The 26,109-nt window shown below is 42.6% G+C and overlaps 7 protein-coding genes across 9 annotated transcripts; 3 read left to right on the forward strand and 4 right to left on the reverse strand.

The window, feature by feature from the left end:
* The first annotated feature begins 5 nt into the window (after positions 1-5).
* psme3 (proteasome activator subunit 3) lies at positions 6-3,535 on the forward strand. The gene is made up of 11 exons (XM_067244688.1): positions 6-145; positions 699-731; positions 879-941; positions 1,508-1,612; positions 1,719-1,764; positions 1,874-1,992; positions 2,105-2,173; positions 2,271-2,338; positions 2,553-2,607; positions 2,709-2,795; positions 2,899-3,535. Exons 1-11 carry the CDS (start codon positions 104-106, stop codon positions 2,977-2,979), a joined length of 768 nt encoding a protein of 255 aa, XP_067100789.1. The 5' UTR covers positions 6-103; the 3' UTR covers positions 2,980-3,535.
* A 1,368-nt stretch (positions 3,536-4,903) lies between these two features.
* On the reverse strand, positions 4,904-6,908 carry g6pc1a.1 (glucose-6-phosphatase catalytic subunit 1a, tandem duplicate 1). Its single transcript, XM_067244574.1, has 5 exons — positions 6,691-6,908; positions 6,480-6,595; positions 5,965-6,067; positions 5,626-5,741; positions 4,904-5,406 (listed from the first exon to the last, which is right to left on the reverse strand). Exons 1-5 carry the CDS (start codon positions 6,906-6,908, stop codon positions 4,904-4,906), a joined length of 1,056 nt encoding a protein of 351 aa, XP_067100675.1.
* Positions 6,909-8,082: 1,174 nt separating this feature from the next.
* On the forward strand, positions 8,083-10,877 carry LOC136950199 (glucose-6-phosphatase catalytic subunit 1-like). The gene is made up of 5 exons (XM_067244368.1): positions 8,083-8,359; positions 8,588-8,697; positions 8,927-9,035; positions 9,653-9,768; positions 9,892-10,877. The coding sequence occupies exons 1-5, from the start codon at positions 8,130-8,132 to the stop codon at positions 10,392-10,394; spliced, it is 1,068 nt and encodes a 355-aa protein (XP_067100469.1). The 5' UTR covers positions 8,083-8,129; the 3' UTR covers positions 10,395-10,877.
* A 1,734-nt stretch (positions 10,878-12,611) lies between these two features.
* Positions 12,612-16,133, reverse strand: aarsd1 (alanyl-tRNA synthetase domain containing 1). Its single transcript, XM_067244360.1, has 12 exons — positions 15,998-16,133; positions 15,410-15,538; positions 15,087-15,246; positions 14,866-14,923; positions 14,618-14,774; positions 14,353-14,469; positions 14,051-14,181; positions 13,901-13,967; positions 13,731-13,822; positions 13,588-13,642; positions 13,398-13,492; positions 12,612-13,184 (listed from the first exon to the last, which is right to left on the reverse strand). The coding sequence occupies exons 1-12, from the start codon at positions 16,034-16,036 to the stop codon at positions 13,046-13,048; spliced, it is 1,239 nt and encodes a 412-aa protein (XP_067100461.1). The 5' UTR covers positions 16,037-16,133; the 3' UTR covers positions 12,612-13,045.
* Positions 16,134-16,373: 240 nt separating this feature from the next.
* Positions 16,374-18,040, reverse strand: ptges3l (prostaglandin E synthase 3 like). The gene is made up of 7 exons (XM_067244362.1): positions 17,925-18,040; positions 17,589-17,702; positions 17,363-17,426; positions 17,148-17,246; positions 16,947-17,036; positions 16,745-16,813; positions 16,374-16,626 (listed from the first exon to the last, which is right to left on the reverse strand). Exons 1-7 carry the CDS (start codon positions 17,951-17,953, stop codon positions 16,618-16,620), a joined length of 474 nt encoding a protein of 157 aa, XP_067100463.1. The 5' UTR covers positions 17,954-18,040; the 3' UTR covers positions 16,374-16,617.
* Positions 18,041-18,647: 607 nt separating this feature from the next.
* On the forward strand, positions 18,648-24,180 carry kat7b (K(lysine) acetyltransferase 7b). Of its 3 annotated transcripts, none has more exons than XM_067244363.1 (13): positions 18,648-18,835; positions 19,354-19,504; positions 19,620-19,868; positions 20,186-20,268; positions 20,365-20,448; positions 20,589-20,687; positions 20,874-21,050; positions 21,174-21,365; positions 21,497-21,727; positions 21,891-21,984; positions 22,326-22,472; positions 22,686-22,792; positions 23,086-24,180. In XM_067244363.1, the coding sequence occupies exons 1-13, from the start codon at positions 18,818-18,820 to the stop codon at positions 23,185-23,187; spliced, it is 1,734 nt and encodes a 577-aa protein (XP_067100464.1). In that variant the 5' UTR covers positions 18,648-18,817; the 3' UTR covers positions 23,188-24,180. The 3 variants fall into 3 exon arrangements, with proteins under 3 accessions (XP_067100464.1, XP_067100465.1, XP_067100466.1); XM_067244364.1 differs by having other exon boundaries at positions 20,874-20,984; XM_067244365.1 differs by having other exon boundaries at positions 18,656-18,835; positions 19,357-19,504; positions 20,874-20,984.
* si:ch211-131k2.2 (protachykinin-1) lies at positions 23,567-24,995 on the reverse strand. Its single transcript, XM_067244367.1, has 6 exons — positions 24,777-24,995; positions 24,571-24,667; positions 24,354-24,386; positions 24,208-24,261; positions 23,978-24,052; positions 23,567-23,818 (listed from the first exon to the last, which is right to left on the reverse strand). The coding sequence occupies exons 1-6, from the start codon at positions 24,888-24,890 to the stop codon at positions 23,781-23,783; spliced, it is 411 nt and encodes a 136-aa protein (XP_067100468.1). The 5' UTR covers positions 24,891-24,995; the 3' UTR covers positions 23,567-23,780.
* Positions 24,996-26,109: the final 1,114 nt, after the last annotated feature.

Consider the following 26,109-nt stretch of genomic DNA (forward strand, 5'->3'; position numbering starts at 1 on the left):
AGCTCACACAAGTGTGGCTGACAAAGTGGGAAAGCCACACGTTTAGTCTTAGAATTGAATGTTGTGAGGGCAATCGTACTTTCCTCGTTTCTGAATATATAAAATGTCTTCTCTTCTTAAGGTGGACAATGAAATCAAAACCAAGGTAAAGGTCTAAACTCACCAGCTCTACAAGGGGTGCGATAGCCTAAATGTTGTAGGCAGTTGGATAGCAAGCTAGCTACTGTCTGCGAGCCACACATAAGTTAATCAGTTTAAGGCCAGCTAGCTAGCTAGCTAATTTGAGTGACTCAGGATAACCCCTTTTCCCGCCCTCGCCTCAGAGCTAAGCATGTCAAACTTCCAAATATGTGCTTCTCACTGAATAAAAGAACATGAAGTTCCTGATTTATTTTAATTGAATTTTTCAAAAGCAAGCATGAGAGGAAGCACCCGGCATGAAAACGGCACCATGTTTTAGGCCACATTATTACCTAGCTAGCTACTAGTTGGAACGATGTGTAGCTTGCCAATTTAAGAGCCGTTTAGGAGTAGCTGGGACAGGCTATCATAGCTAGAACTAGCTAGATAAGTGTTCTGGTCAGTCTAGACGAGGGTGAGGTGATATCTTGGTGTGTGATTTGTAATCTAACACTACTTGCTGTAGATCTTTGCTGGTTTTATTATTTGGTGTCAAATGATGCCAATTGTTTTTGCAGGTTGACGCTTTTAGGGAGCGAATCACTGGAGAAGTGAGTTTACTTTGTTTTATTTAGTGGAATTGTGTGCTCTTTGGTTGTGTGTTTACGCGTAACCATGAGCAGTGGTCTTAACGTAGCTCAATCTACTTTTATATATCAACTCAAAACGGCATCAACCTGAACTGTATGTTCCTACAGGCAGAGAACCTAGTTGCAAATTTCTTCCCCAAAAAATTACTGGAACTCGACCATTTCCTTAAGGTGAGCTTGTTCTCCACAACACATTAGTAGCTATACACTTTTCACAACCTCTGTCGGTGGTTCTTAACCCTGTCCTGCATGTTCTAGATGTTTCTTGGCTCCAACACACCTGATTCAAATGCATGCTCGTTACCAGGCTTCTACAGAGCTAGATAACGGCCCATTTATCAGGTGCGGGAGTCAGGTGGCTGAGCGGTTAGAGAATCGGGCTAGTAATCAGAAGGTCGCCGGTTCGATTCTGGCTGTGTCAAATGACGTTGTGTAGGGCAAGGCACTTCACCCTACTTGCCCTGGGGGAATGTCCCTGTACTTACTGTAAGTTGCTCTGGATAAGAGCGTCTGCTAAATGACTAAATGTAAATGTAAGAAACATCTAGAACATGCAGGACAGGGGTTCCCTGAGGACAGGGTTAAGAACCACTGTTCTATGCGGATCTTTCCTGGACAGTGTTGTAGTTTTGCTTTTCTGGCTTCCTTGGTTTCTATCCAGCTGGCCACTCTATGTTTTTAGTCCTGACCAAAGGGAATGAAATGGAGTATGAATAGTTTGTTGTGTCTTCTTCCAGGATCCCATCTTAAACATCTGTGAGCTGAAGGAGATCCACTCTGAGATTAACCTCACAGTGCCAGACCCTATTCTACTGTCAGACCTTCACGACGGGCTTGAAGCGGTGAGAACGGAAATCTGCATTTTTGAAAGCACCCTATTCATAACATGTGTAAATTGCCTGCGTCCATCAGGGTTGTGAAATTGGAAAACTATTACTGTCCTTGTAGCAAAATGCCAAGAAAAGAAAGATGGGTGATGGACCTGGAGATATGGGTGAGTTCACAACCTTACTTTCCCACACAGACACACCTACGTAATATGCAAAGTTGGCAAATAACTGATTCTAGACTAATACCGTTCTTCTTCCCTTCCTTGCGTTTAGTGGCTGGTACTAAGGTGTTTGTCATGCCTGGTGGCATGATGAAGAGTAACGGAAAGCTTGTGGACCTGATTGAGAAGGTGAAACCAGAGATCAGGACCCTCATAGAGAAGTGTAATACAGTAAGTTGATCTCCCACTTTGACAGAGCTCGTATCTGTATGCAAGGTCGGGCTGTGCACACAACATGCCATTTCCTTCCATCATTCCAATAGATTTGTCTTTTGTTCTTCAGGTCAAAATGTGGGTTCAGTTGCTTATCCCAAGAATAGAAGATGGTAACAACTTCGGAGTATCAATTCAGGTGCTCCATGCAGCCTTTTTCCCCTGTCAGTTTGTCTGGACTAAAATTTTCAAACCAGCTACCGTAACGTTACTCACAGTGATGTCTCTCCCCTCAGGAGGAGACGGTAGCTGAGCTGAGGACTGTGGAGGGAGAGGCAGCGTCTTACCTCGACCAGATATCGAGGTAGCTATGAGGCTAGGCAGGCCATGCTAGGCCTGCTAGCCAGGCCATGCTAGGCCTGCTAGCCAGGCCATGCTAGGCCTGCTAGCCAGGCCATGCTAGGCCTGCTAGCCAGGCCATGCTAGGCCTGCTAGCCAGGCCATGCTAGGCAGACACGGCCTTGCACTCTGCACACAAGCCATGGCTTTTATGACAATTCCTTCTCTCTTCTCCATAGATACTATATTACAAGGGCAAAGCTAGTGTCCAAAATAGCCAAATATCCACACGTGGTGAGTATTGTCTGTGTCATTTCCTTTGTCTTTAGAGAAAAGGTCAGTGTTGGCGCAGTGTTTCTTCTGGCTCCTCACCCGTGTGTCTTGCCTCCACACAGGAGGATTATCGGCGCACAGTAACAGAGATAGACGAGAAGGAGTACATCAGCCTCAAGATCATAGTTTCAGAGCTCAGAAATCAATATGTAAGTCAACGGCATACAATATTTTCATCACCCATTTCCTGTGATGGCATGAAATGCAAATCCATGAGATGGCAACCCAATTCCGATTTCTCATCTGACGCAGGTAACGTTACATGACATGATTCTGAAGAACATTGAGAAGATCAAGAGGCCAAGGAGCAGTAACACAGATGCATTATATTAAAACTTATTGGCCCCTCCCACCACCTCTATCACCCCTTCTCCCTTTCCTCTCCCTGCCATGCTGTTAAACAAGTGGTCTAAAGGAGCATAGAGCTAGACTTGACTCTTAACTGTTCAGTACAATCCAGAAACCATTGCCTCAGTAGAAGTTAACCCTGACCCTTTCTTTCGTTTGAATTGTAAAATATTGTCCTTGTTTTAAACCCCTATGAAGAATACTCTTAACGGACCGAGAGGTGCGTCTCTAGAAAAGTGCTATGTGTTTTTTAAATTTAATTAAAAACATTTTGTCCACTGGAATTTGTGAAAAATATTTGTTCATATGGTTCTGTTACTGAGTAATCGGATTATTTGACAGATTTCTGCATTCGTTGGAAGTGTTTTGCAGCCATCTGTGGAGGATTTTTAAGAAACATTTCTCAATTCTCTTTGTCAGTGTACAAAATGAGCTGTCTGCTGTACCTGGGCTCTCCAGACAGAACATGTCTGAAGCTTGTCGTGACAGTTTTAGCAGCAGCACCATTCTACTTGAGGCCAATAAAAGCTTTTATAAAATGCTTGGAATTAATTTACTGATTTGAAGTACATAATTGGTAGACGATATGCTGGGTGTGAGTAACATCTGTCTCCACACCATGCTGTGTTTATGAAGCAAAGCCTTAACTTTTAGCCAGCAGGGGTCACAATTCTTGGTCAGCTGTACCGCGTACAACCTGCAATGATGACGTCACCCAGCATTCAAAATACCTGTGGTGAAAAGGACATACTTTGAACATTGACTAATGTTCTTGGCAAAGTGTGTCGCTGTAGATCTTACATAGGACCCCTGAAGAGAGATGACCCTTGGATGGGGTGGACGCACCTCCTGTCATCCCAAGTCCACGCTCTGGAAGAATGCAGGTTGTAGACTCTCCCCTCATGACAGACTAATGGCAGTCACCTCCCTGGCGTGCAGAACATTCTACCCACAGCAACGTGGATATACTTATTAGATGTGGTGGTTTTATGAGATAAGCACAGGAAGACATGCAGGGAACTCGGAGAAGACTGATAAAGGAATTTTAGTTTTTTTTACAATTCATACCATGTATGATACTATAGTTTTAAGTAGATTTAAACTAAACAAATTAGTTCTCTGAATTTGCAGTTGTCTCATTGGTTGTCAGTTTGACTAGTGTACATATTTTTGCTTGATTAATTAAGGACTTGCTCATGGCCATTTGCCCATGAAGTACATTTATAGATTTTCCCTTGCCATGCTCACCTCATAAACCACCTATTCAATGAACAGTAGGTGAAAGAGTTTATGTACTGGGGAAAACAGGTCAGTCTAGTTAATGTTTAGTAGTTGTCCCAGTAGTTGAATTAATGAGTTTATCATTTTCAACATTTCTAAGAATACCCAAAAAAAAGTGTGGTGTAAAAAGTGTGGTTAGGAGAAAACACCAAACATGGCAGTCTTTATTTATAAAGACTTATAATAAGACTGTTTTTCTAACAGAAATGTTTCACATCTGTTCCTGAGCAGACTTGTATTCTATTGATATCCATCAAAATGTACAAATCTTTGGTGAGTCAACATTTTTTCATCCTTGCTGGTACTGTACAGTACAGTCAGTGTGTATTATATCCATGCTGAGTACATAGTTCAGGGCCTGATGGATGACCTTTGTCCCAATATCATCATTGAAAGAGCCACACAAGCATAATGTGCTGGACACTGTTGTACTCTTTCAGAGATGTACTGATATGAGATGCAAGAGAGTTAACAACAGTAAAAGAAAAGTACAAACGTATAGTACAGCCAATGCAACTGGCATGCCAAAGAAGAAACCTCAGTTCCAGAATGCATGAGATTACTTCTTTCAGAAAATTTGGAAAGAACAGAAACTACTCACTCACGTTCTCAACCTTCTATCAACCAATCATGCGTTCTTTTCAATTCTTCCAAGGAAAGCCCAGTGGAGAGCTCCAGGTAAAAGAGCAGTGGTGATGAAAATAGCAACGGCGCTCTTGCTGAACGACAGCAGGTAAAACAGTATTTGGTTTTTGGAGAAGGTGGTCAACCCATCCAGACACTGGAGGAGCAGCAAGGAACCAACAATACATCCCGTCCTGAAGGTGGCACTGGTGATCCTCTTGCTCTCGGTGTAGAGGGGTGAGTGCAGACCCAGTCCCAGGCCAAACAGGGTGCCCATGTTGCGGAGCAGGCTGGCGAAGGGGGTGGTGTCCAGGTGGACCCACTCGGCCCTCACGCACCACTTCTGGGCTCTCTCCAGGGTCCACAGCAGATCCACACCCAGAGCCTTCAGCAGCACGTAGAAGCCCACAGCGAAGGAGAGCAGGAAGAGGGTGGTGTATAAGTACTTCTTCAGGCTGGCGCTGTAGATCCAACGCACTCTTGAAAAGATCTCAGCAACAATGATGCCTACCATACATAACCAGAGAAAATATACTGGGCATTTAGGGTGTGTCATCACTTTGTGATGTGATTCATCACATAGTTTACAGTAAAAGCAAGGTCTGCGAGTCAAGAAATTGACAATTAACTCATTCCATTCCCATGGTTGCTATCAAGTTTCACATTTCTTTTTCAGAACCCAACTCTCCCTTTGCTCAGGTAATCTCAGGTCTGTGGGCCACCTACCAATGATGACCCCACTGATGACCTGGTGAGGGAAGTGGGCAGCAATGAAGACTCTGGACATGCAGACCAGCAGCACCACCAGGCCCAGCAGTGACCACAGCGCCACCTGGAGGAACCTGAGGAGAACCGTAGGGGTGCAGAGTGGTCAGAATGTCCCAAAACCTTTTACAGATGACTGAGAGATCACTTTGTAGTACAACTACTGATAATTCACAAAGAAAGAACGAAGAATAGTATAAAGATCAAGGATTAGAAGGATTTTTGTGGTCAGTGTCAAGAAGCTTACTGTTGTTCTTCTGCAGTTAGATGGGGTCTAATGGTTTTGGCTGTCCTACCCACCTGTACAGGAGAGGAGGACACCTCTCAGCTGCCAGTGACAGGAGGGTGGTTACCATCACATACCACACGCCTGCTGCTCCCATTGCATGACCAGAAGGGCTTCCTTAGAAACAACATAAACTCACCCCAATAAGTCACTGATACCTGAGATAGAGGGGGGAAATAATTTGGGTGCTGTTACAATGTAATGGATAATCTAGATTGTGGGACTTTATTTGCCTGCATAATGTTCTCCGTATAATTTTGTGCAATTGCTCCTCCATGATTTGTGGTACTATTTGGAAACAGTAAGGTAAGTACAGTCCCCAAAACATGCCTAATCCTGACCTGCTTCCCTTACCAACTTTGCAGAATGCATGTGGATCATGTTGTGCCCTGTGTAATGGTGTAATCAATAAAGTGATTCCAAAGTTTCTACTTTTGGACATCATTACGATGTCAGGAAAGAATTTCTTGCCTTTTGCTGATTTATTAATCTATAAATGGGGTCAAATAGCATCTAACCGGATCATTACCTGGCCCAGTTTCACATGTGATGGGAAACTGCTTTAGGGCAGGGGCTTGGGCTGGTCCTATATTGTAAAACCTGGTCTCATGGACCCACCAATAGGGCCTCTCTCCAAAAAGCACCCTGTCAAATAGTAGAAAAAGCAAAATAATTTTAATATTTTAAGTACATGGACATACACCAAGGATGACAACAAGGCAATTGAAACCATTCCTCACCACTTGAGGACAAGGTTAAGCCAGTCTCCAATGATGGCCACCCAAATTAGCTGGACTCCTACATCCCTGCGCAGATGGAACCAGACAGGGAAGAAGCAGAAGAAAGTGGTGTGGAGATCAGCCACGGTGGAAGCTAGGCTGAAGCAGCTCTCATACTGGCCATACTGAGTCTGCAGGTGAACCACCAGCTCTACACCCCAACTGTGGAAGAGATCCATGGCAGCACGGTGAAGTCCTGGCCTGTCCCGGATGATGAAGCACCAAACCTGGGAGAAGATCAGAGGGTGAACTGGGGGTGAAGTCTGTCAACCAGACTTTACTTTCTCAGGCCCGACTGGTCTGGTCTGATCCAGCTGGACTTTAATCATGGCTGGTGGATTTGTTTGTTTTTGGGACGTTGCATGTTACGTAAACTTTTCACCCCTGATACTTTATCCTGAAAAGGGATAAACTGTCAGTGAGAGACTAGACCTTCAGAGGGGGTTGTGATGTCACTGATGACACCTGCGTTCGACTGACGTGAATAACATCACATATCTCCTTTGTACTTCGAACGTCACCTTGCAATAAGACAACCTTTTGATCATGAGAACTAGCTTCCTCAAAGGTGGTAAAAAATTAAGTAACAGGGATTATTCTTTAGTTCTTTTATTGGTCAGTTATCTTCACAGCTTCTCTTTAGAAAGTCCCAGCCCTTTTTAATGATTGATAATCTTACGTAACCTACTACAGGCAAGGACTGGACCAGCAAGAAAGATTTCCAAAACTTAAAAATAGATTATGTAAGAGGTGGACTGTTATCCACAGCAAGTCCGAGGCATGCTCTGCTTCTGCGTTTTCTATTGGTTTAGCCTGCATATTTGTAGCCTGTTATGTGATGGTTTGAAAATCTCCTATCTTATCTGTCCTGGTCTTGTGAGGATGGAGTTAACTTACCGTGCTGTTTTCTAATGAACATAAAACCAACTGTAGAATATAATTTATTTCATCAATAAATCCAGTGCACTGTGCAACATTTGCATTTCAATAGTATACACATTCCAGAACCATGGCAACATTGTTTGCATTTGGTGACATTTCCAAATTCTTATGTCACAAACTTCTATCCTGTTGGGTTTAATGTGATGCCCTAATGTAAGAAAAAAAAAAAAAAAAAAACGGGGCTATTTTGAAGGGCGAGAGACACACTGACAGTTCCCTATCATTTCACTTGTTTGTGTGGTCTCCCCTGTTCCTGGGACAAACCTCCTAAACTCCCCTGTTCCTCTGTGTTTTATTACACATGCAAGGTCCAAAGATCGTCCAGAGCATGCGTTTTGGTGGTGGGTCCCACTGGTATAAAAACAAGGGGTGGCTCTTGTGGACAGTGTTCTACTAACCAACCATATCTCACACAGACCAACAACTACTTAGAGGCTTAACAGGGACCAAGTGCAACTATGAACACTGTCATGGATGCCATGCAGGGCTATGGGGTGAGCACCACCCACTACCTGCAAACCAACTACAAGGATGCCCAAGGGTTGTTCCTGTGGGTGTCCTGGGCAGCCGACCTGAGGAACACTTTCTTCATCTTTTTCCCACTGTGGTTCCACCTGCGGGCATCGGTGGGCATCAAGCTGATCTGGGTGGCAGTGATTGGGGACTGGCTCAACCTGGTATTCAAGTGGTGAGTCATTTTATACCTACGCCTGTAGGCTAGATTCAAGGGATTGGAGAAACTGGAATTGGACAAACAATTGATACAAAATTATTGGGGTTGATGTAATAAAATCATATTGAATCATATCTAATAAATAAATGGGGCAATTTAAGATATGATTGAATACAAATCCCATTAAAACAAGAGCAATGTTGCTGAACGAGTGTGTAAATGGAGTGTGTCTTCTCTGCTCAGGATTCTGTTTGGGGAGCGACCCTATTGGTGGGTGCACGAGACACCATACTACAGCAACATCACAGCACCTCAAATTGAGCAGTACCCCATGACCTGTGAGACTGGCCCAGGTACGACAAGCTCTAAACTCACTGCACTTCACCTACTTCATATAAAGTCTTCTGTTATGATTTGAGATGAGATAAAGTCAATATAACTTACAACCCATTGTGAAGTCATTATAAATGAAGATATGGTGGCGAGGATGCGCTGACTGTCAGTCGGGCTTTGTTGAGTGAATGCATGCTGGGAATAAGAGAGCGATCATTCAAGCCTGCTTTGTGTTGTTGTGCTTGACAGGCAGTCCTTCTGGTCATGCCATGGGAGCAGCTGGTGTTTACTACACGCTGGTCACCTCCGTACTGGCGATCATGCTGAGCAAAAAGAAGAAAGCAGCTTCCAAAAACTGGTATGTTGTTCTCTATATTCATCACATACTGTACGGGACTGACATACATCAGAAATATAGGACTCTGATAACACATTAAGGGCTATGCATAGGTGAATAGGACATCATGATCAATAGTTCACACAGCACAAAATAAGAGAACTTATATTATTTTTCATACCCCCTACAACTTGTGATAGATACAGTAGATATCTTATTTTATTAATTGTCGCTCCTGTACACACTGGTGTTGACTAAGTCTGTTACCTAAGGTGCTCTTTAGCTTGGCTGACATATTGTGTAGGGGGTAGGAGACATGTTGTTTACCATTAACTAAGTGCATCAATATTGCCTTCCTATCTCTGAAAGTAAATAATTTACCTTTAGAAACTAGTCAACACTGCAGGACTTAGGTAGTAACAAAGTGGAGTTGTTGAAGAACATAACCAGCAATTGATTAGATATGGATAACAGCATGGAAACAGGATGCAGTTAACTGCAATAAACTAGCATTGGGCCACTGGTAGCCAGGGCAAAAGCCCTTCCTATACAGACACATCTGCAGCTGTGTTTGTGTATCGCCAACCAGATTCAAATATATAAAGATCTATTTGCTCATGGCATCTCTTCCGTTGCAGGTACCTGAAGACGACTCTGTGGACTGCCTTCTGGGGGGTCCAGGTGTGTGTCTGTCTTTCCAGAGTATTCATTGCTGCCCACTTTCCCCACCAGGTCATCACAGGGGTCGTCACAGGTCAGTAGCCCCTCAAAAATGACATGGCGCTCAAACCTTTTATGATTGACTGTATTGCACCCCAGGATGGCGCACATTATTGGAAGTATGGGTAAAGTGTGAGTTTTCCCGTTTGGTTTCCAGGTATGATTGTGGCGGAGTGTTTTAACAGAACCCAGTGGATCTACAGCGCCAGCCTGAAGAAGTACTTCTACACCACCCTCTTCCTGCTCTCCTTCGCTGTGGGCTTCTACGTGCTGCTGAAGGCTCTGGGTGTGGATCTGCTGTGGACCCTGGAGAGAGCCCAGAAGTGGTGCGTGAGGGCCGAGTGGGTCCATCTGGACACCACCCCCTTCGCCAGTCTCCTCCGCAACATGGGCACCCTGTTTGGCCTGGGACTGGGTCTGCACTCACCCCTCTACACCGAGAGCAGGAAAAGCACCAGTGCCACCTTCAGGACGGGATGTATTGTGTCCTCTCTGCTCCTGCTGCACCTCTTTGACTCCTTCAAACCTCCCACCCACACCGCCGCTCTCTTCTACCTGCTCTCCTTCTGCAAGAGCGCCACTGTTCCCCTGGCAACCGTCAGCATCATACCCTTCTGTGTGTCCGGAGCCCTGAGCATAAACAACAAGAAGAATCTGTGAGCTGAGCTCCCACACACAACCTCTAAAGACTCGCAGAACTGTGAACTATCGGTGCTTCTCTACTGTACATTCTCGTGTCACTGACTATCCCTCTAAGAGCTCAAGAGATCAACAAGCTATCTTGTCTTCGTCGCACATAAATGTTTTCTAGTTTGATGATGAACACTTTGGACACAATGTTAGCACTATCCGGTGTGCACTGAGACATGTCTTTCCCTGTCATTTGATTGTTTCAATGATCATTTAAAAACAGTTTCCCGGAGAACCCAGGTTTTGTTCACCTCAAGGGTCAGTTGTTTTAGTCAAGTTTATTTTGACAAAAAGTTTATGTTAACAGCAATTCTCACTCAGGACTTTTTGTTAGTTATCCACAAAAATTGTGTTATTATAACTATATTATTGTTTGTTTTGTAATGTTATTTTTCTGGTATATACTATATTTGAACTTCTGTAAGATATTTATAATAAAAACAAAAAAACATTAAATAACCATGAGTATTTTCAACACAAAATGTCTCATCATAAAGGCATTGTTCAAATCATACATTTAACAAACCTTTCCCTTATCAGACAACTATATATGTATATATAAAAATGTGTTCCACAACTACAGAAATATAACTTCAGTCGTTTCCTAACCTGACTGCTCAGTTTTATTAATCCTCAGAGCCAAACCTGCTGCCTTGTGCAGCCGTCATGTGCACTCGTAAAACAAGTACAGAACACAAACAAGATAAAAAAATATATTTTTCACGTAAACAGAGCCAAGTTAGAAGTCAAACATAATGATTAACTGTGTAGTGAAGGCCTGGCCTTCAACCTAATGTCAGAGACACACGTCACAAAGTTGTCACTTTTACAGATTACCTAGTTGACATAAAGCGGGTGAAATACGTATTGAACACGTCACCATTTTTCTCAGTAAATATATTTCCAAAGGTGCTATTGACATTTTCACCAGATGTTGGTAACAACCCAAGTAATCCATAGATACAAAGAAACCAAAACAAATAAGTTCCGAAATTAAGTTGTGTGTAATATTGTGAAATGACACAGGGAAAAAGTATTGAACACGCTTACTGATATTTATTTAGTACTTTGTACAAAATCTTTTGTTGGTAATGACAGCTTCAAGAAGCCTCCTATATGGAGAAACTAGTCGCATGCATTGCTCTGGTGGGATTTTGGCCCATTCTTCCACACAACTTCAAATCTTGAAGGTTCCGTGGGCCTCTTCTATAAATCTTGATCTTCAGTTCTTTCCATAGATTTTCAATGGGATTTAAGTCAGGTCCATTCTAGCAGCTTTATTTTCTTTCTTTGAAACCAATTGAGAGTTTCCTTGGCTGTGTGTTTGGGATCTGACATGTCCACCTCCGTTTCATCATCATCATCCTGGTACATGGCAGCAGATTTTTGTCAAGAATGTCTCTGTAAATTTGCCCATTAACCCTTCCTTCAATTATGTGAAGTTTTCCATTACCATTTGCTGAAAAGCAGCCCCACACCATGATGGTCCCACCTCCAAACTTCACTGTTGGGGTTTTTAGGGTGATGGCAATGCCATTTCTCCTCCAAACATGTGTATTATGGCATCCAAACAGTTCAATTTTTCTCTCATCAGACCACACTATATTCTCCTAGTATTTCACTGTCTTTTCCAGATGTTGTGCAGCAAACTTTAAACGAGTTTCAACATGCTTTTTTTTTCAGCAATGGAGTCTTGTGTGGTGAGCGTATATACAGGTCATGGTTGTATTACTTACTGTTTTCTTTGAGACAACAGTACCTGATAATTCCAGGTATTTTAGTGTTTTTTTACACTGTGTCCTGATTCTCATTTGGTTAAGGACTGAACTTCATGTTCGGAGCATCAGGGGGGTATTCCAGAAAGCAGGTTCAACAAACTGTGAACCTAACCCTGAACTTTGAGTTGATTTACCCTAAAATGTGAAACTCTGACTTTTCGGTTCCAGAAAAGCTGATTTGAATTTGTTAAATCAACTCGGAGTACGTCCACTCTGAGTTAAGTGCAGGCATGAGAACTATTGAAAGCCAACATCAATGGAGCTCCGATACTAGGATTCACCATGGCACCTGGCGACAAAAAAACGTTGTCCTACTTCACAACACTTCAGATAGAAGTGTTAATACGTGTTTATGGTTACCTAGTTCACATATGTGGTTGGACATTCAATATTTGACAGAGTGTTTTTTTTACTGTGTCCTGATCCTCATTTGGTTAAGGACTGAACTTCATGTTCTGAGCATCAGATCTAGTGAACATGATGGTGGGAACATAACTGTTATGCAATTAACAAACAACACAATGTAAAAGAAGACTGTAAGTAGAAATGAAGAATGATGAGCAGACCAGAGAATAACTTATGAAATGGTCTTATTTTTACAGTCTGAAGCTGTAAAAGCTGAAGTCTTGACATCAGGAAAAAAAGATTTCACCTTTTCAATTTTTGTACATATTATTTCCATTTCGCTACATTACATTTTGTGGTTACCACAAAAACCTTAAAATCTTAACATTTAAAATACGAGGTAAGTTAGGCACAGCAGCTTTTTACTCTTCCAATGATCTAATATCCGTTTATTGGTCGGAACAAGTGGTTGTGCCCTCTCTGGTCCTCCGTGCCAGGTCACTCCTCCCCTGCAGCGGGCCGTCTGCAGCGCTCCTGTAGCAAGGCCTCCACATCCCCTCTCCCTGCCAGGCTGTTGGCTTTACCCTGGAAGCGGCCGTTCTTCCCTGCTCCTTTACCCTGGAGCATCTCCAGCACCCTGCAGTGGCCACACAAAGTACCACACCCATCTGATTATGACAGAGCATGACAGACGGTACGACAGAGTAATTGCGTCTATCGAGGGCAAATTAATGTATTTGACGTTCATGTCTGGTTTCCAATAGTTACATTTTCATCCACATTTTTTTGGTGTAATATAAATATCATTTGTAAACCAAACATTATACATCCTTCAGCTGTGTGTGTTTACCGTGCTCCCAGCTCAGTCACCATGTCATTGGGTCCAGCCAGGAGGAACAATCCTGGTCCTTTCTCCTCTCCAACTGTCAGGAACACCAAAGTCTCCTGCAGGGCACAGATGGGACAGGACAAGGCCTCATTTTTGATCCTATTCAATGTAATGCTGGATCGGGTTCTACACTACATATGTGTCGTCTCACCTCAGTGCCTATTTCATTGGCTATGATGTTCATAAACTCATTGTCACCCTCTTTCCTGTAAGTAAGAACAGTAACTATTACTGTATGAACAGACTGGAATGGTACAGTGTTCTTTCAGTGTATAATAGTCAGGAGTCGCTCACTTGTGTAGGGTGAAGAAGTTGCTTCTCTGTGGGTTGCTCTTGAAGTTCTGGGCTATGAGGACAGCCATGTCCCGCAGAAGGCCCAAGTTACCCTGTCCAAGATACAAGATAGAAAGTTAGACAACAAACCGGACCATGGAGGTTCAGATGGTATACAGTTGACAGCATACTTTCTGTAGCATCTTGACAGACTTCTGTAGCTTGTCGACTGCCTCCACGTGGTCATCGGGCCCTGTCCTGTCAACAAAACAGACCAGAAGGATCCGTTTGAAATATCAAGTTAAGAAAGAGCAAAGAGATCCTGAAGGAACTGCACCTACTTTAGAAGAGATACAAGCGAGCGCTCTGTGCTGTAGCTTTTCTCAGCATACTTCAGAACACGGTGTCCTGCCAGGAAAATCAAGTTTGTTTTGTTCTTTTTTCCTTTCTCCGTCCCCAGCAGTTTAATAACCTGCAACACAACAGGAATACAAAATTATTGAATGTAATAAATCAAATTAATAGTTGTAAGAACTGGATTAGTCAAGACATTGCGCTGCACTCTAGACACAACTTCAAATATTATTCTTCACGCAAATTCAACAGTGTGTTCTGTGCGTATTGTACAGTCTGGGGGTTTCACCTGCAGGTGACTGAGGTTGGACACATGGGTGCCACAGCACATGTTGGCATCAACACCCTGGATGTCAATGATCCTGACAGGCCCCGCATGGTCGTCAGGGAGACCACGACTCCTCACCTGTAACATTCCGATTCCGTTTCAAATAACATTCTAAACACACACAAAACTCCAAAGTTACTACATCCATTTCTGGTCCAGAAAATGCGGTTGGTTCCACAGTGAGGAGTTACTGTTGTGAAGGTTATGGTTGTTGTGAAGGTTACACCTGCTCCACAGCAGGGTCGTCTAGGGACAGCAGCTGCACAGTGACGGGGACCTGGGCACGGATCTTGTCGTTCACTGCAGCCTCCAGGGCCTCCACTTGGGCTGGCTTCATACAGGGAGAGTCTAGCTCTATGGAGCTACGCTGGCGGCCCAACTCCCTGCAATGAGGCAGAGTGAACATTCTGGAAAAACACGTGTCGCTTTATTGAAGTGATTGAAAACCTTACTTAAGGAGTTCAATGACCATACCAGGATGTGGTTTTGAATCCAAACATGGAGTCTGCCAAGGCTGTGACCAGATGCTGGCCTGTGAATTGACAGACGAAAGGCACATCAGTAAAAGCTGAAGAAATGGAACTTAAATGTATACCATACCATGCCACACGTATGTCACATGTATGTATATGAGTATTTAAATCATGCAGTTCAGAGTTCTATGCACAGATAGTCTAATCAGTCTAATCCCTTACCTGAGTGTTGCTGCATGTGGTCAAACCTCCGCTCCCAATCCACTTTCAGGAGCACTTCCTTGCCCACCTCCAGGGCAGAGCCCACAAAGTGCACTGCCTCCACCCCCTGTCTGGTCACCCGCAACACTGCCACATCCCCTATCAACCCGTGGTCATCTGGCTGGAGGAGATGCAATAAGAGTAAACTGTTCTGCACTAAGTTACTTAGTAGGTAAGTACTACAATGATCAAGTCAAATGGTAATCCTCACAGCAATCTTTGTTCATGGTATTTCATATTGAGTGAGTTTATGTTTTTACAAGCCTCCTGTGTGCAGTTCTCACCTGACCACCTCCCTCTGGAAACAGTATGGTATCTTGGAGTTTGACATTGAAGCCTTTGATGGTTTCTTTCTTTCCACTGACTTCCTGTTTCAGTTCTCCAGGTGAGCATGATACCACTGAGGTAACAAACTGCAAGCCAGAACATAACCATAAGCCATTTCTAATTAATTGCTAACCACACACAGCCCCGAATGACGTTTCTAGGATTGCATTTAATTACAATGACTCAATATACTGTATATTACACTGCTTTCACAGTCTGCATTTCAATTATTGTCTATTTTAGAAGGCTGGTATGTAAGGCTCATAAATCAGATATGTAGTACTTTACGTCATTCTATACATTTAACCCTTGTTAAAGTTACGCATGTGTTTTACTATTTGGATAGTCACGTATGGCGTTCTTGTAGTTACAGTACCACTAGCTTAGCTAGTAGTACCGAAAAGAAATGCCTTTCGTTATGTGTTACCGTTAGCTTATTTGTTAGCTAGTCTAGCTACCAAGCTAGTAGTAGAAAACTATCAAACTATCAAAGTTGTACAGTGCTCGTTTGCTGTTTAAACTAGTCAGAGGTTCAATTCTCATACCTCTTGCATGTAGCAATCCCGTTGACACTGAAAAGCCATGTTTAGACTAAGTATTTAGTTCAATCACGGAACTCAAGACAGACTCTCTTTGCTTTTTGAACAGGCTGTCAAAGTACTACGGATAGTAAAGTGGGACAGATCCAATCGGCTGGATGGTTATTGGGTGGTCCACATAAAGGTGTTAAGAATTAAATTAAATACATGTTACTACATTATTATTATTACTACATATTACATCAGGTTTTTTTCCTAATTGTAAAAAAAAAAAAAGATTCAAAAAAAGATCATTCTCAAAACACCTCTGGTCTGTTATATATATATTTTTTTGTATTGTTTGTATTTAGCATGTTTATGCAGGGATAGATGAGAAAAGACATGATTTTATTTATTTAATAAATAACATATCATATCATAGAAAATGATACACACACATTAAACAATACATCTACAGATAGGCAGTGTCAAGCAGGGCATCACTTTTTCAGCAATTATTGTTCGAAATAATACAAAACTAATAAACATTTGGAACCTTTGTAAGTTCTCCTGAGGAATCTTCTTTTAGTCGTTCTTTTCGTTTTGCCAAACGGAAAAAGCAAAAAAGGGAAAAACGCCTCAGATGATCAGTCATCCTGTGGAAAATATCAAATCAATTGTTTCAAATGTTGTCCTTTACGATAAAGTTATTATACACATTACCAAGTCACATTATTCAGAATTTGAGCAAGTCAGATATATTAGGCTACTAACATCCAGATCGAAAAGATCATCCATGGCTGGCGGTCCACTTTTGTTATTGCTGGTCATCTCCTGCATCATCTGTTAGAAAGAAGAAAATGTTACAATCAATGAAGAACAACATCTCAGAAAGTAATTAATAATGTACAGTAGCAATAAGGATAATTTCTCCGATTCTTTTACATCACTGCCCTCAAAAATTGGTTTTACTTACATCAGCATATTGCTCGAACTCCGCCATTCCCTCATCCTCTTCATGTTCCCAGTCTCTCCAGTTATCAAAGTCCACATTTATCCAACTTGGCTTGACAGAAAACAAACCCATGTTTACATTTTGAAAGGAGGAAAATATTATGCAGTTCACTTCCTAACATTATGGTTTGACATTACCCCCCAAAATTCAAATATTTGGTACCTTGGCAGTATCTTTCTGAAGTCGAGGCCAGGCAACATCTGGTGTAATCTTCCTCAGAAGTACGTTTATGCTGCGATCGTAGACTTTCTCTCTAGAGTCCTGTTACAAAGATCAGAACGGCTTACCGTGTTGTACTCTACATTAGTTGGTGCACTAATGGAAATTGTGTAAAGAAATGTCAAGCTTCAAATGACTGGAAAGGGGGATTTACTTACAAATCTTAGCACCTCATCATAGAAGTAAATCTCATTGTAGATGGTTTCATCCTCTGATTTACAACTGTCAAATTGAGGAACACAAAGACATGTATATGTACAGTATGTAGCCTATACAATACAATTAAAATGTCTACCTTGTACTCTTTTTTTCTCCCTTTCTCTCGTTCATTCACAACCACAAACAATATATATATATACAGACCACTAATGTGTTTGAGCTTACCATAAAACCATTTTGTTATTCAGAAATTCAACCTGAACATCCCTTGGTTTCTGCACCATGAAGTTGATAGTGACGTATTTCTTCCTGTCGTACCATAGTGCATTTGCTGGCTGACTATAATGGAGAAAAAACAACAATGACAGAGTAGAATTCGTAGAAATTCATAGAACCAAATCACAGACCAATATTAGTATTATAAACTATGAAAAATCTAATCTCAACACATCAACGTCACGTCTTTAGAGACTAAAAGCACGCAGAGAATAGGCTAGAGTCCAATTCAACATAATTAAATCTATCACAAATCAAAAATAATCTTAAAATCACAACACTTACCAATCGTCAGGTCTGACAATCTTTGACATGTTGAAATCGTCTTAATAATCCTTTTGTGTCAAACTGTGAGGACGCAAGAGAACTACAGACTGATCTACAAGGCCTTGCACTATTTTTAGGATGGCTGATATCAGCTGCTAGGGGTACATACCACTCTCAGCCCCCTTCCTCTTTATAGGCAGGGCTGTCTATGGAACTCTCGGGAAAACGGAGGCATTTTCTGTTTCTACCCCACTACCCCACTACCTCAACCAGCTCCACCTCCTGTGACCTTAAGGGTGGGGGGTAAGGAGATACCAGAAAGATAACAGCTGCCACATATACTGAAGAGAAGGCCAACTAATTTTTTTGGTTCATTTATCATACTCCATATCTCTTGCATGATATAGCTGAAGAATCAACATCAAATGTAATTCAGTGTTTAAGGGTAGTTTGATTCGGAATTTTGGAAATATTTTGTCGTTGTATCTAACTGCACATGCACTTAATGCATCAACATAATATAATACAATTTAGTCTGGATACAACTGGTTTATTTGACTCCAATATGCATGATTAATGTATAAACGTATTTTCCCCTCTCCCCTTCATATATCTCAGTGATCCCTTCATCCAACTAAATTATTATGACACGATCCTTGTTTCACGACACCCAGTGGTGAATGTCTTACACTACAACACACCTACCAATTTTCAAGTCTCCGGAAGTGCTAGGCTATCTGTGTGGAAAATGTGGCGCGAGACGTAGCACAGCAGATATTGTGTGTACTTACAAACTTTTAAAGGAAAAAAACGAATCTAAACCTGTTCTTTCCATATAAGTTCTAAGGATTGGCGCTCGACCCTGCTTAATGAGAGAAAGGGCATAGGAACTTGCCTTCCTCAAGGGAAAAATGCCCCGTAGACGACAGGTAAGAAAATGTAGGTCGCAGCCTAGTCGACTAGCTGCCTAGCTAGGAAGCTAACAAGGCTAAATTCACAGGCTAAGCTGGTAACGCTAGCACTGTACTCTATTGCTAATGCTAAAGCTAATACTACGTTGTCGTTCTTAAGAGTGGTTCGTTATTGACAGCTAACGTTATGTGAAATATCTCGGTGACTGAATGTTGCCGAGACATTACTTGTACTGTAGGAGCTGCTGTAGTATAAGTATTAAGATTAAATTTAATCATAAAACACTGTAACGTTACTTGCGGGCGTTTGCTAGATAGATTAGCTAGCGAGAGACAGCTGGGAATGTGCTCTGTTGTTTTTAGCTACATTAGCTAGCTACATTAGAATGCCATATACCATTCTGTCATTCGACACTACTCTAGCAAATTTGCTATCTTTCCAATCAGTCAGAAGCTAGCACATCACTAGCTCACTGTTACTTTGACTGCAGTCTGTGTAATGCATAAGGTGGAATGATTTTATCACGTTCTTCTAGCAGAGGCATGTGGGGAGCGGCTCAGATGGCACCGAAGACTCGGACTCGTCTGCTGAGAGAGAGCAGACCAACAGCTCTGAGAGCGATGGAAACATGCCCAAAAGAACACGCCTTACAAGAGCATCACTACGCCTCAGCCAAAGTTCCCAAGGTATAGCTGCCAACATACCCTTTACTAATGACCACAATATATAACAAGAATAGTTGTCTCGGCTAATGGTTAATCCAATTGACTTCTTGTTCTCGCCTCCCTCCTGTCCATGTAGATACCCCAGACCTGAAGCGATCAGGTGACCATGACGAGTCTCCTCCGTTGACCCCTACAGGCAACGCGCCATCGTCAGAGTCCGAGCTGGACATCTCCAGCCCCAACGCCTCTCACGATGAGAGCCAGTCGAAGGACCCGGCCCACAGAGACTCCGACAAGGACCTTTCTCACCGGCCCAAACGCAGGCGTTGCCACGAGACCTACAATTTCAACATGAAGTGTCCCACCCCAGGATGCAACTCCCTGGGTAACCAGAATAATGTCTACTTGCGTGGCTAGTCTAGACACAAGCTTATTTGGGAGTCAGGTGGCTGAGCGGTGAGGGAATCGGGCTAGTAATCCGAAGGTTGCCAGTTCGATTCCCGGTCATGCCAACTGACGTTGTGTCCTTGGGCAAGGCACTTCACCCTACTTGCCTCGGGGGAATGTCCCTGTACTTACTGTAAGTCGCTCTGGATAAGAGCGTCTGCTAAATGACTAAATGTAAATGTATTTGTGGACAATGTCAATCATAACCTCCCTCCAAACTCAGTCGTTCTGTGTGTGTCTCCTTTCCTCTAATAGGTCACCTCACAGGAAAACATGAACGCCATTTTGCTGTATCAGGGTGTCCACTATATCACAACCTCTCTGCCGATGAGTGCAAGGTGAGCACACAGAAGCATAGAGGTCTAAGTGCATTTGATCAATGTAGGAGATGATGACAATGATTCAGAATGTTTTGTGTTGTGCTGCATCCGTAGGTAAAAGCCACCAGTCGTGAGAAACAGGAAGAAGAGGTGAAGGCTCCAGATGAAGGCAACAACAGACATGCTACCCGTCACCAGGTACATTGCACCCTCTGTGTCAAATTCATAAAGTTACGGGTCAACAGTAACACAACAGTTAGTGTTTCTTAATTGTGAGCTTGAGTGATCAGCTATTTGAGTGTCTTGCATTAATTCGCTGTTTCCTCCTCCTAACCCAGACCCCCACATCGAGACAGACTCGATACAAGGAGCAGGTGACAGAACTGAGGAAAGGGAGGAACTCAGGACTGCAGAAGGAACAGAAGGAGAAGCACATGGTGAGTCAGGACTGGGCCCCTGTCAGTCACATCAACACACCTGAAAAATGACTAAATGATATCGGCTTCAGCTGCTCTCAATGAACATGATGAATAATCACAATCAGTATCCAGCCACCAGAGCTTCATGCAGTCTCTGTCCCGGTATCACCTGGGTGTGTGTGTCTGTGTGTGTGTCGTCGACAGGAGCATCGTCAGAGCTACGGCAATACCAGAGAGCCCCTGCTGGAGAACATCACCAGCGACTATGACCTGGAGCTCTTCAGGAAAGCTCAGGCGCGAGCTTCAGAGGATATGGTTAGAGAGAGATCCCTTAACGCATCTCCCCTGGCCTCCTCCTCCTCCTCCTCCTCTACACTGAATGTAGATCCCAAATATATGGATGTTCTGGATGAGATCGTGTTGATGATTTGTCACATATTACTACCACCCCACCATCTTTCGTTTTCCTTGTTTTGTGACCGTGCCCATCTTGTGTCTGTCCAGGAGAAGCTGCGTATCCAGGGCCAGATCACAGAGGGCAGCAACATGATCAAGACCATCCTGTTTGGCCGCTACGAGCTGGACACCTGGTACCACTCTCCCTACCCCGAGGAGTACGCCCGCCTGGGCCGCCTCTACGTCTGCGAGTTCTGCCTTAAGTACATGAAGAGCCAGACCATCCTCAGGCGACACATGGTGACAAAGCATTGCCCATATTTGGTCGTTTCCTGATTTTACACCTTCCAATGCCATGGGAGAAATATATAGGAATTGAAGGTGATGGTTAGTTGTGTGTGTGTGTGTGTGTGTGTGTGTGTTTTCACCAGGCCAAGTGTGTGTGGAAGCACCCCCCTGGAGATGAAGTGTACAGGAAGGGAGCCATATCTGTGTTTGAAGTCGACGGCAAGAAGAACAAGATCTACTGCCAGAACCTGTGTCTGCTGGCCAAGCTGTTCCTGGACCACAAGACGCTGTACTACGACGTGGAGCCCTTCCTGTTCTACGTCATGACCGAGGCAGACAACACAGGCTGCCACCTCGTGGGGTACTTCTCCAAGGTAGCAACACACGAAAGGGATTCTCCCCTGCAGAATGCTAGATTGACGGGGTCTTTTTGACTCGAGCTATGGAAACATGTTTGTTGTTATTGCTTACTATAAAAACAAACGACAACGAAAGAAAGCGACGTCGTTATCAGTGTCGGCCATTTTGTGTCTACAGGAAAAGAATTCCTTCCTCAACTACAACGTGTCCTGCATCCTTACCATGCCTCAGTACATGAGGCAGGGCTACGGGAAGATGCTGATCGACTTCAGTACGTAGAACCATGCCGCTGCCCCCTCGTTAATGCTAAGGTTTGAGTTGAAAGGGGGAGACGGTAAATTACATTTACATTTACATTTACATTTAGTCATTTAGCAGACGCTCTTATCCAGAGCGACTTACAGTAAGTACAGGGACATTCCCCCTGAGGCAAGTAGGGTGAAGTGCCTTGCCCAAGGACACAACGTCATTTTGCACAGCCGGGGAATCGAACCGGTAACCTTCAGATTACTAGCCCGACTCCCTCACCGCTCAGCCACCTGACTCCCGGACTCCTGGTAAATGTGTGGACAGCGACAGATCTTGAAGTGTGGATTCCCCCCCCCCCTGTAGGCTACCTGCTGTCCAAGGTGGAGGAGAAGGTGGGCTCTCCTGAGAGGCCGCTATCAGACCTGGGCCTCATCAGCTACCGCAGCTACTGGAAGGAGGTGCTGCTCCGCTACATGTACAACTTCCAGGGCAAGGAGATCTCAATCAAAGGTACCTGAGGCCTTTTAATCACAGGGGATACTCAAGTGTAAGGAATTACACTTGTTGGAATTACACTTGTTGGAAACGCCTAGATGGAGATCAAAGACGAGAACACCTTGTAAAGCTTTCAAACGATTAGCGTCAGGTTAAATTTGAACAGCGAGGAATAGAGAAGCAGTTGGCTTTATTTGGTTTACTGAGTGTGTGTGTGTGTGTGTGCAGAGATCAGCCAGGAGACCGCAGTAAACCCCGTGGATATCGTCAGCACTCTGCAGTCCCTGCAGATGCTCAAGTACTGGAAGGGGAAACACCTGGTCCTGAAGAGACAGGTAAGACCTGAGCAAGGTTTTCTATTTGGGACAAGGAGTTCAACAGATCTAAGTCAGCAAACATATATATATGTGTGTCCAAACTTTTTACTGGTACTGTGTATATATATGAGATTTGGGCCACGTTCGTCAGTGTGAACGTGGCACAAATCTCATATCTCATACAAGTAGCAGAGGTGTATGGAGTGTTAAACAACCCTAGACCCTGCTTTGATGAACTGTCCATTGAAATTCCCCCATCACACTGTTCATCAGACAGCTCATAAGTTCAGTGTCCTGACGTATTCTCACAGGACCTGATCGATGAGTGGAAGAGCAAGGAGACTAAGCAAGGCAACAACAACAAAACAATCGACCCCAGTTCGTTAAAATGGACCCCACCCAAAGGGAGTTAGGAGGCATCAGCTGTGGGGCTGCTGAATAAACTCTACCACACCTGCCAGAAGTAGCCTATACGTACCAACTATCAACACCACAGTGTTCTTCAACCCGTCTCCACCCTCCCTGATTGCCCAAAGGATCATTCCCCTATTGCTTTACATTTTGACTGTTATTTAAAAACAAAATTGCACAATGTGAAAACAATTTAAAACTTTTCTTAACTGAAATATCTCAACACAGCAAAATGTAATTGGTTAATTTTCGTTCAACAAGATCTATGTAGGTTAAGCTTTGAATGTCTTTTCATTTGTGAGAACTCGAGTATTGGGTTTTCCAATCTTGGGGATCAAATGAATGTCTCGCTTTGCCCATAAAAATACATACATCTTACTTCCCGCAGCATTTTCTTTTATTTCATTCAACAGAAGTGCAGTTTGCAGATGCTAATGAATTATTTGGATGGATACAGTAATCATTGGCATGAACTTTGATACCTAAACATAGTGTTTTCTTACAAGTATCAGACTGCTGTTATGTTTTGTATTGTAGTTATTTGGAGTTGACGTATTTGTATAGATCATGTAAACATTTAATGATTTTAGTAGCTTTAGTAATATTGGAGTTTGTCCCATTCCTCTTGCGAATCTGCCAAATGAAGAAATAAAGATGAATACCAGCATATTGTTTGGTCTGATTTTGCATTCAGTTAATTGGCAGTGATTTTACAAGACATTGCAGTAAAAAAAAAAAAGTGGAAAGGAAGGCTCTCAGGTTATTGTTGTGACTGAGTTATGGAAAATGTACCTTGTTGCTTGTGTGAATCCTCTGAAACATAATTTATTGTGCTTGTTTCAGCTGGAGTTATTGTTGTGAGTGAATCTGCATACACAAAAAGCATTTTGTCACTACACTTGACAGGGATTGTTCAAACCTGTGTGTAGTTTTAACTTTTGCAAACGATAGCTGTGCTGTTTTATTTTTCACAAATAAAGATGCCTTGAGATGTATTTGAATAGTCTGGATTTAATTCTTACCTTTACCTAGAGCTCTTCTGCCCATTAATCCAACAAACATGTCTCCTTTATTTCCTGTTAATGACACAAATTAAATGTTGTCATAAGCATCAAACAGGCTTTTCATGTTAAGTAAATTACAGCTGTTGTCTTAATTTTGCACTCACGTCGTCTGTACACTTTAATAGGCTGCTTCATATCTGCCCCCCCCAAAAAAAAAAATATGAGTAAATGCAGCAATGACAATACACATACAATGCATTTAATTGTTTCCATAGGTCATTTTTGTATTCATTAGTATCTTGTGTGTGTACATCACAGAAGGTCTTTAAAAGAGAGCTCTACAGTTTATATTGAGACAACAGAGAATGTCCCAGTGCCTACCTGATCGTTTGCCCATGAGTCCATAGAACTGGCGAGATTTAGATCTCTTTATGAGATTGGCCACTTGGCTGGCCAATCTCTCCTCCAGCGGTTCATCCTAGAGAAAAGCACATACATTCACTCATCTGGCTCCTATTTATGGCAATATTGATATGAACAAAATACTACCAAATGCTTTTTCAGTCTGTTTTCTACTAGCCACCTACCTGCCAGTTTTTGGATATCCAGTGTTCCTTATCAACACTAAAAGACAATCCTTCATAAGTATACACCATGGCAAAAAGTGTAAGCACTACAAGCTGTAATTTCCAAATCTCCATTTATGTTTAAGAGCGATTGCAAAAGAGAAAATAATATTGAAACAATCCTCTAGGAATTTAGAGAGAATTTGTTTTTGTATGTTCTGTCAAGCTCTCAGATCTTCTGTCTCAGCAGTGTTTGGGAGGTTATTATACCAAGTGCTCTACCTCCAATCCACAGGCTCCTCCCCCATGGTCACAGTCAAAAGGATGACGCACTTTCACATGGTGAGAAATACTGTTAAAAACTTTTCATTCAATAACCCTGTGAAGAGAAATCTATTTGTACAGTGAATGATCACACACATATAAAGTGCAGAACGTAAGCAGGAAGGATTCTGAGGCCATCATTTTTATTTTCGTCCATTTGTGTTGTCTTTTATTTTTGCCCTTAATACACTTTTTGTGAACAAGGGACATTTTGGTGACCTTTATGAACCTCAGAATTAACAGAAGCATGCCAGAAGCTTCCAGGAAGTCAGACAGTATATACATGTTTGCATGGCAATATTTGCTTTAGAGATTGCCTCTTTCATGTTTATCAAACATTTGACCAGAAAAACTAAACAGACTAAATTACATTTGTGTTCCCTCATTTGTGACCTTCTGATGTTTTCTCTTTGATACAACCATGAGATGCCAGACGGATGACAAGAGCAGACACATAGCTCTTTGAACATTGTCTAGCAAATACTGCCTACTGTTCTGCATTCTCTCCTCTTCCTGTTAGCCTATTGACTTGTGAGACATACTTCACAATAGTAACTTAGTGGCAAGAGAACCCAATAATGACCTGTTTATAAGGTCAAACCGTAGAGGAAATAAATAATGGACATTTTTATATGTACATGTGTATATATACATGACATGACACTAAGTCATATTCATATATAAGAAAAAACATAAGACATTTTGAGCTGTTGAATGTATCAATGCTTTTCTGGGATGAATGAATGAATTAACTGTAGGCTTTGTTTAAATATTTCCCTAACAGTTTGATTGAACATGAACCTGAAGCTTCACTAGCATCAATGTTTCCCATTGCACCAGCATGTATGTTGATCGATAGGGGTGAATACAGAGCATTGACCGAAGCTCACGATGGTCAAAGTGTCTTAAGCTTAGATTAAAGTGCACAGAAAGCTTTGAAGAACCTTTTTGTATGGATTAACCTAAGGCCTGAGCACTATTTCCAAGTGTGACTCTCTCTTTCTGTGCTTGAAATCTATGGCTATGGTGG

This window comes from Osmerus mordax, chromosome 10, assembly GCF_038355195.1.
Source record: "Osmerus mordax isolate fOsmMor3 chromosome 10, fOsmMor3.pri, whole genome shotgun sequence".
Lineage (NCBI taxonomy): Eukaryota > Metazoa > Chordata > Actinopteri > Osmeriformes > Osmeridae > Osmerus > Osmerus mordax.

What these genes read in the sequence shown, in the direction of transcription:
- psme3 (XM_067244688.1), top strand. Translation starts at nt 104, where the DNA reads ATGTCTTCTCTTCTTAAGGTGGACAATGAAATCAAAACCAAG. An exon ending in AACTCGACCATTTCCTTAAG is followed by an intron (nt 942 to 1,507) that starts GTGAGCTTGTTC and finishes GTCTTCTTCCAG; the next exon opens with GATCCCATCTTAAACATCTG. An exon ending in ACTTCGGAGTATCAATTCAG is followed by an intron (nt 2,174 to 2,270) that starts GTGCTCCATGCA and finishes CTCTCCCCTCAG; the next exon opens with GAGGAGACGGTAGCTGAGCT.
- g6pc1a.1 (XM_067244574.1), bottom strand. Translation starts at nt 6,908, where the DNA reads ATGGATCTCTTCCACAGTTGGGGTGTAGAGCTGGTGGTTCACCTGCAG. An exon ending in CTTAACCTTGTCCTCAAGTG is followed by an intron (nt 6,596 to 6,690) that starts GTGAGGAATGGT and finishes ACTATTTGACAG; the next exon opens with GGTGCTTTTTGGAGAGAGGC. An exon ending in CATCAGTGGGGTCATCATTG is followed by an intron (nt 5,407 to 5,625) that starts GTAGGTGGCCCA and finishes TATGTATGGTAG; the next exon opens with GCATCATTGTTGCTGAGATC.
- LOC136950199 (XM_067244368.1), top strand. Translation starts at nt 8,130, where the DNA reads ATGAACACTGTCATGGATGCCATGCAGGGCTATGGGGTGAGCACCACC. An exon ending in CTCAACCTGGTATTCAAGTG is followed by an intron (nt 8,360 to 8,587) that starts GTGAGTCATTTT and finishes TTCTCTGCTCAG; the next exon opens with GATTCTGTTTGGGGAGCGAC. An exon ending in CATCACAGGGGTCGTCACAG is followed by an intron (nt 9,769 to 9,891) that starts GTCAGTAGCCCC and finishes TTTGGTTTCCAG; the next exon opens with GTATGATTGTGGCGGAGTGT.
- aarsd1 (XM_067244360.1), bottom strand. Translation starts at nt 16,036, where the DNA reads ATGGCTTTTCAGTGTCAACGGGATTGCTACATGCAAGAG. An exon ending in GGATTCAAAACCACATCCTG is followed by an intron (nt 14,775 to 14,865) that starts GTATGGTCATTG and finishes GCCTCATTGCAG; the next exon opens with GGAGTTGGGCCGCCAGCGTA. An exon ending in CTGTCAAGATGCTACAGAAA is followed by an intron (nt 13,823 to 13,900) that starts GTATGCTGTCAA and finishes TATCTTGGACAG; the next exon opens with GGTAACTTGGGCCTTCTGCG.
- ptges3l (XM_067244362.1), bottom strand. Translation starts at nt 17,953, where the DNA reads ATGTCAAAGATTGTCAGACCTGACGATTG. An exon ending in ATGATGAGGTGCTAAGATTT is followed by an intron (nt 17,247 to 17,362) that starts GTAAGTAAATCC and finishes TCTTTGTAACAG; the next exon opens with GACTCTAGAGAGAAAGTCTA. An exon ending in AGTTCGAGCAATATGCTGAT is followed by an intron (nt 16,814 to 16,946) that starts GTAAGTAAAACC and finishes TCTTTCTAACAG; the next exon opens with ATGATGCAGGAGATGACCAG.
- kat7b (XM_067244363.1), top strand. An exon ending in TCGTGGGGTACTTCTCCAAG is followed by an intron (nt 21,728 to 21,890) that starts GTAGCAACACAC and finishes TTGTGTCTACAG; the next exon opens with GAAAAGAATTCCTTCCTCAA. An exon ending in CAAGGAGATCTCAATCAAAG is followed by an intron (nt 22,473 to 22,685) that starts GTACCTGAGGCC and finishes GTGTGTGTGCAG; the next exon opens with AGATCAGCCAGGAGACCGCA.
- si:ch211-131k2.2 (XM_067244367.1), bottom strand. Translation starts at nt 24,890, where the DNA reads ATGGAGATTTGGAAATTACAGCTTGTAGTGCTTACACTTTTTGCCATG. An exon ending in GGATATCCAAAAACTGGCAG is followed by an intron (nt 24,668 to 24,776) that starts GTAGGTGGCTAG and finishes GCTTTTCTCTAG; the next exon opens with GATGAACCGCTGGAGGAGAG. An exon ending in TATTAAAGTGTACAGACGAC is followed by an intron (nt 24,262 to 24,353) that starts GTGAGTGCAAAA and finishes TGTCATTAACAG; the next exon opens with GAAATAAAGGAGACATGTTT.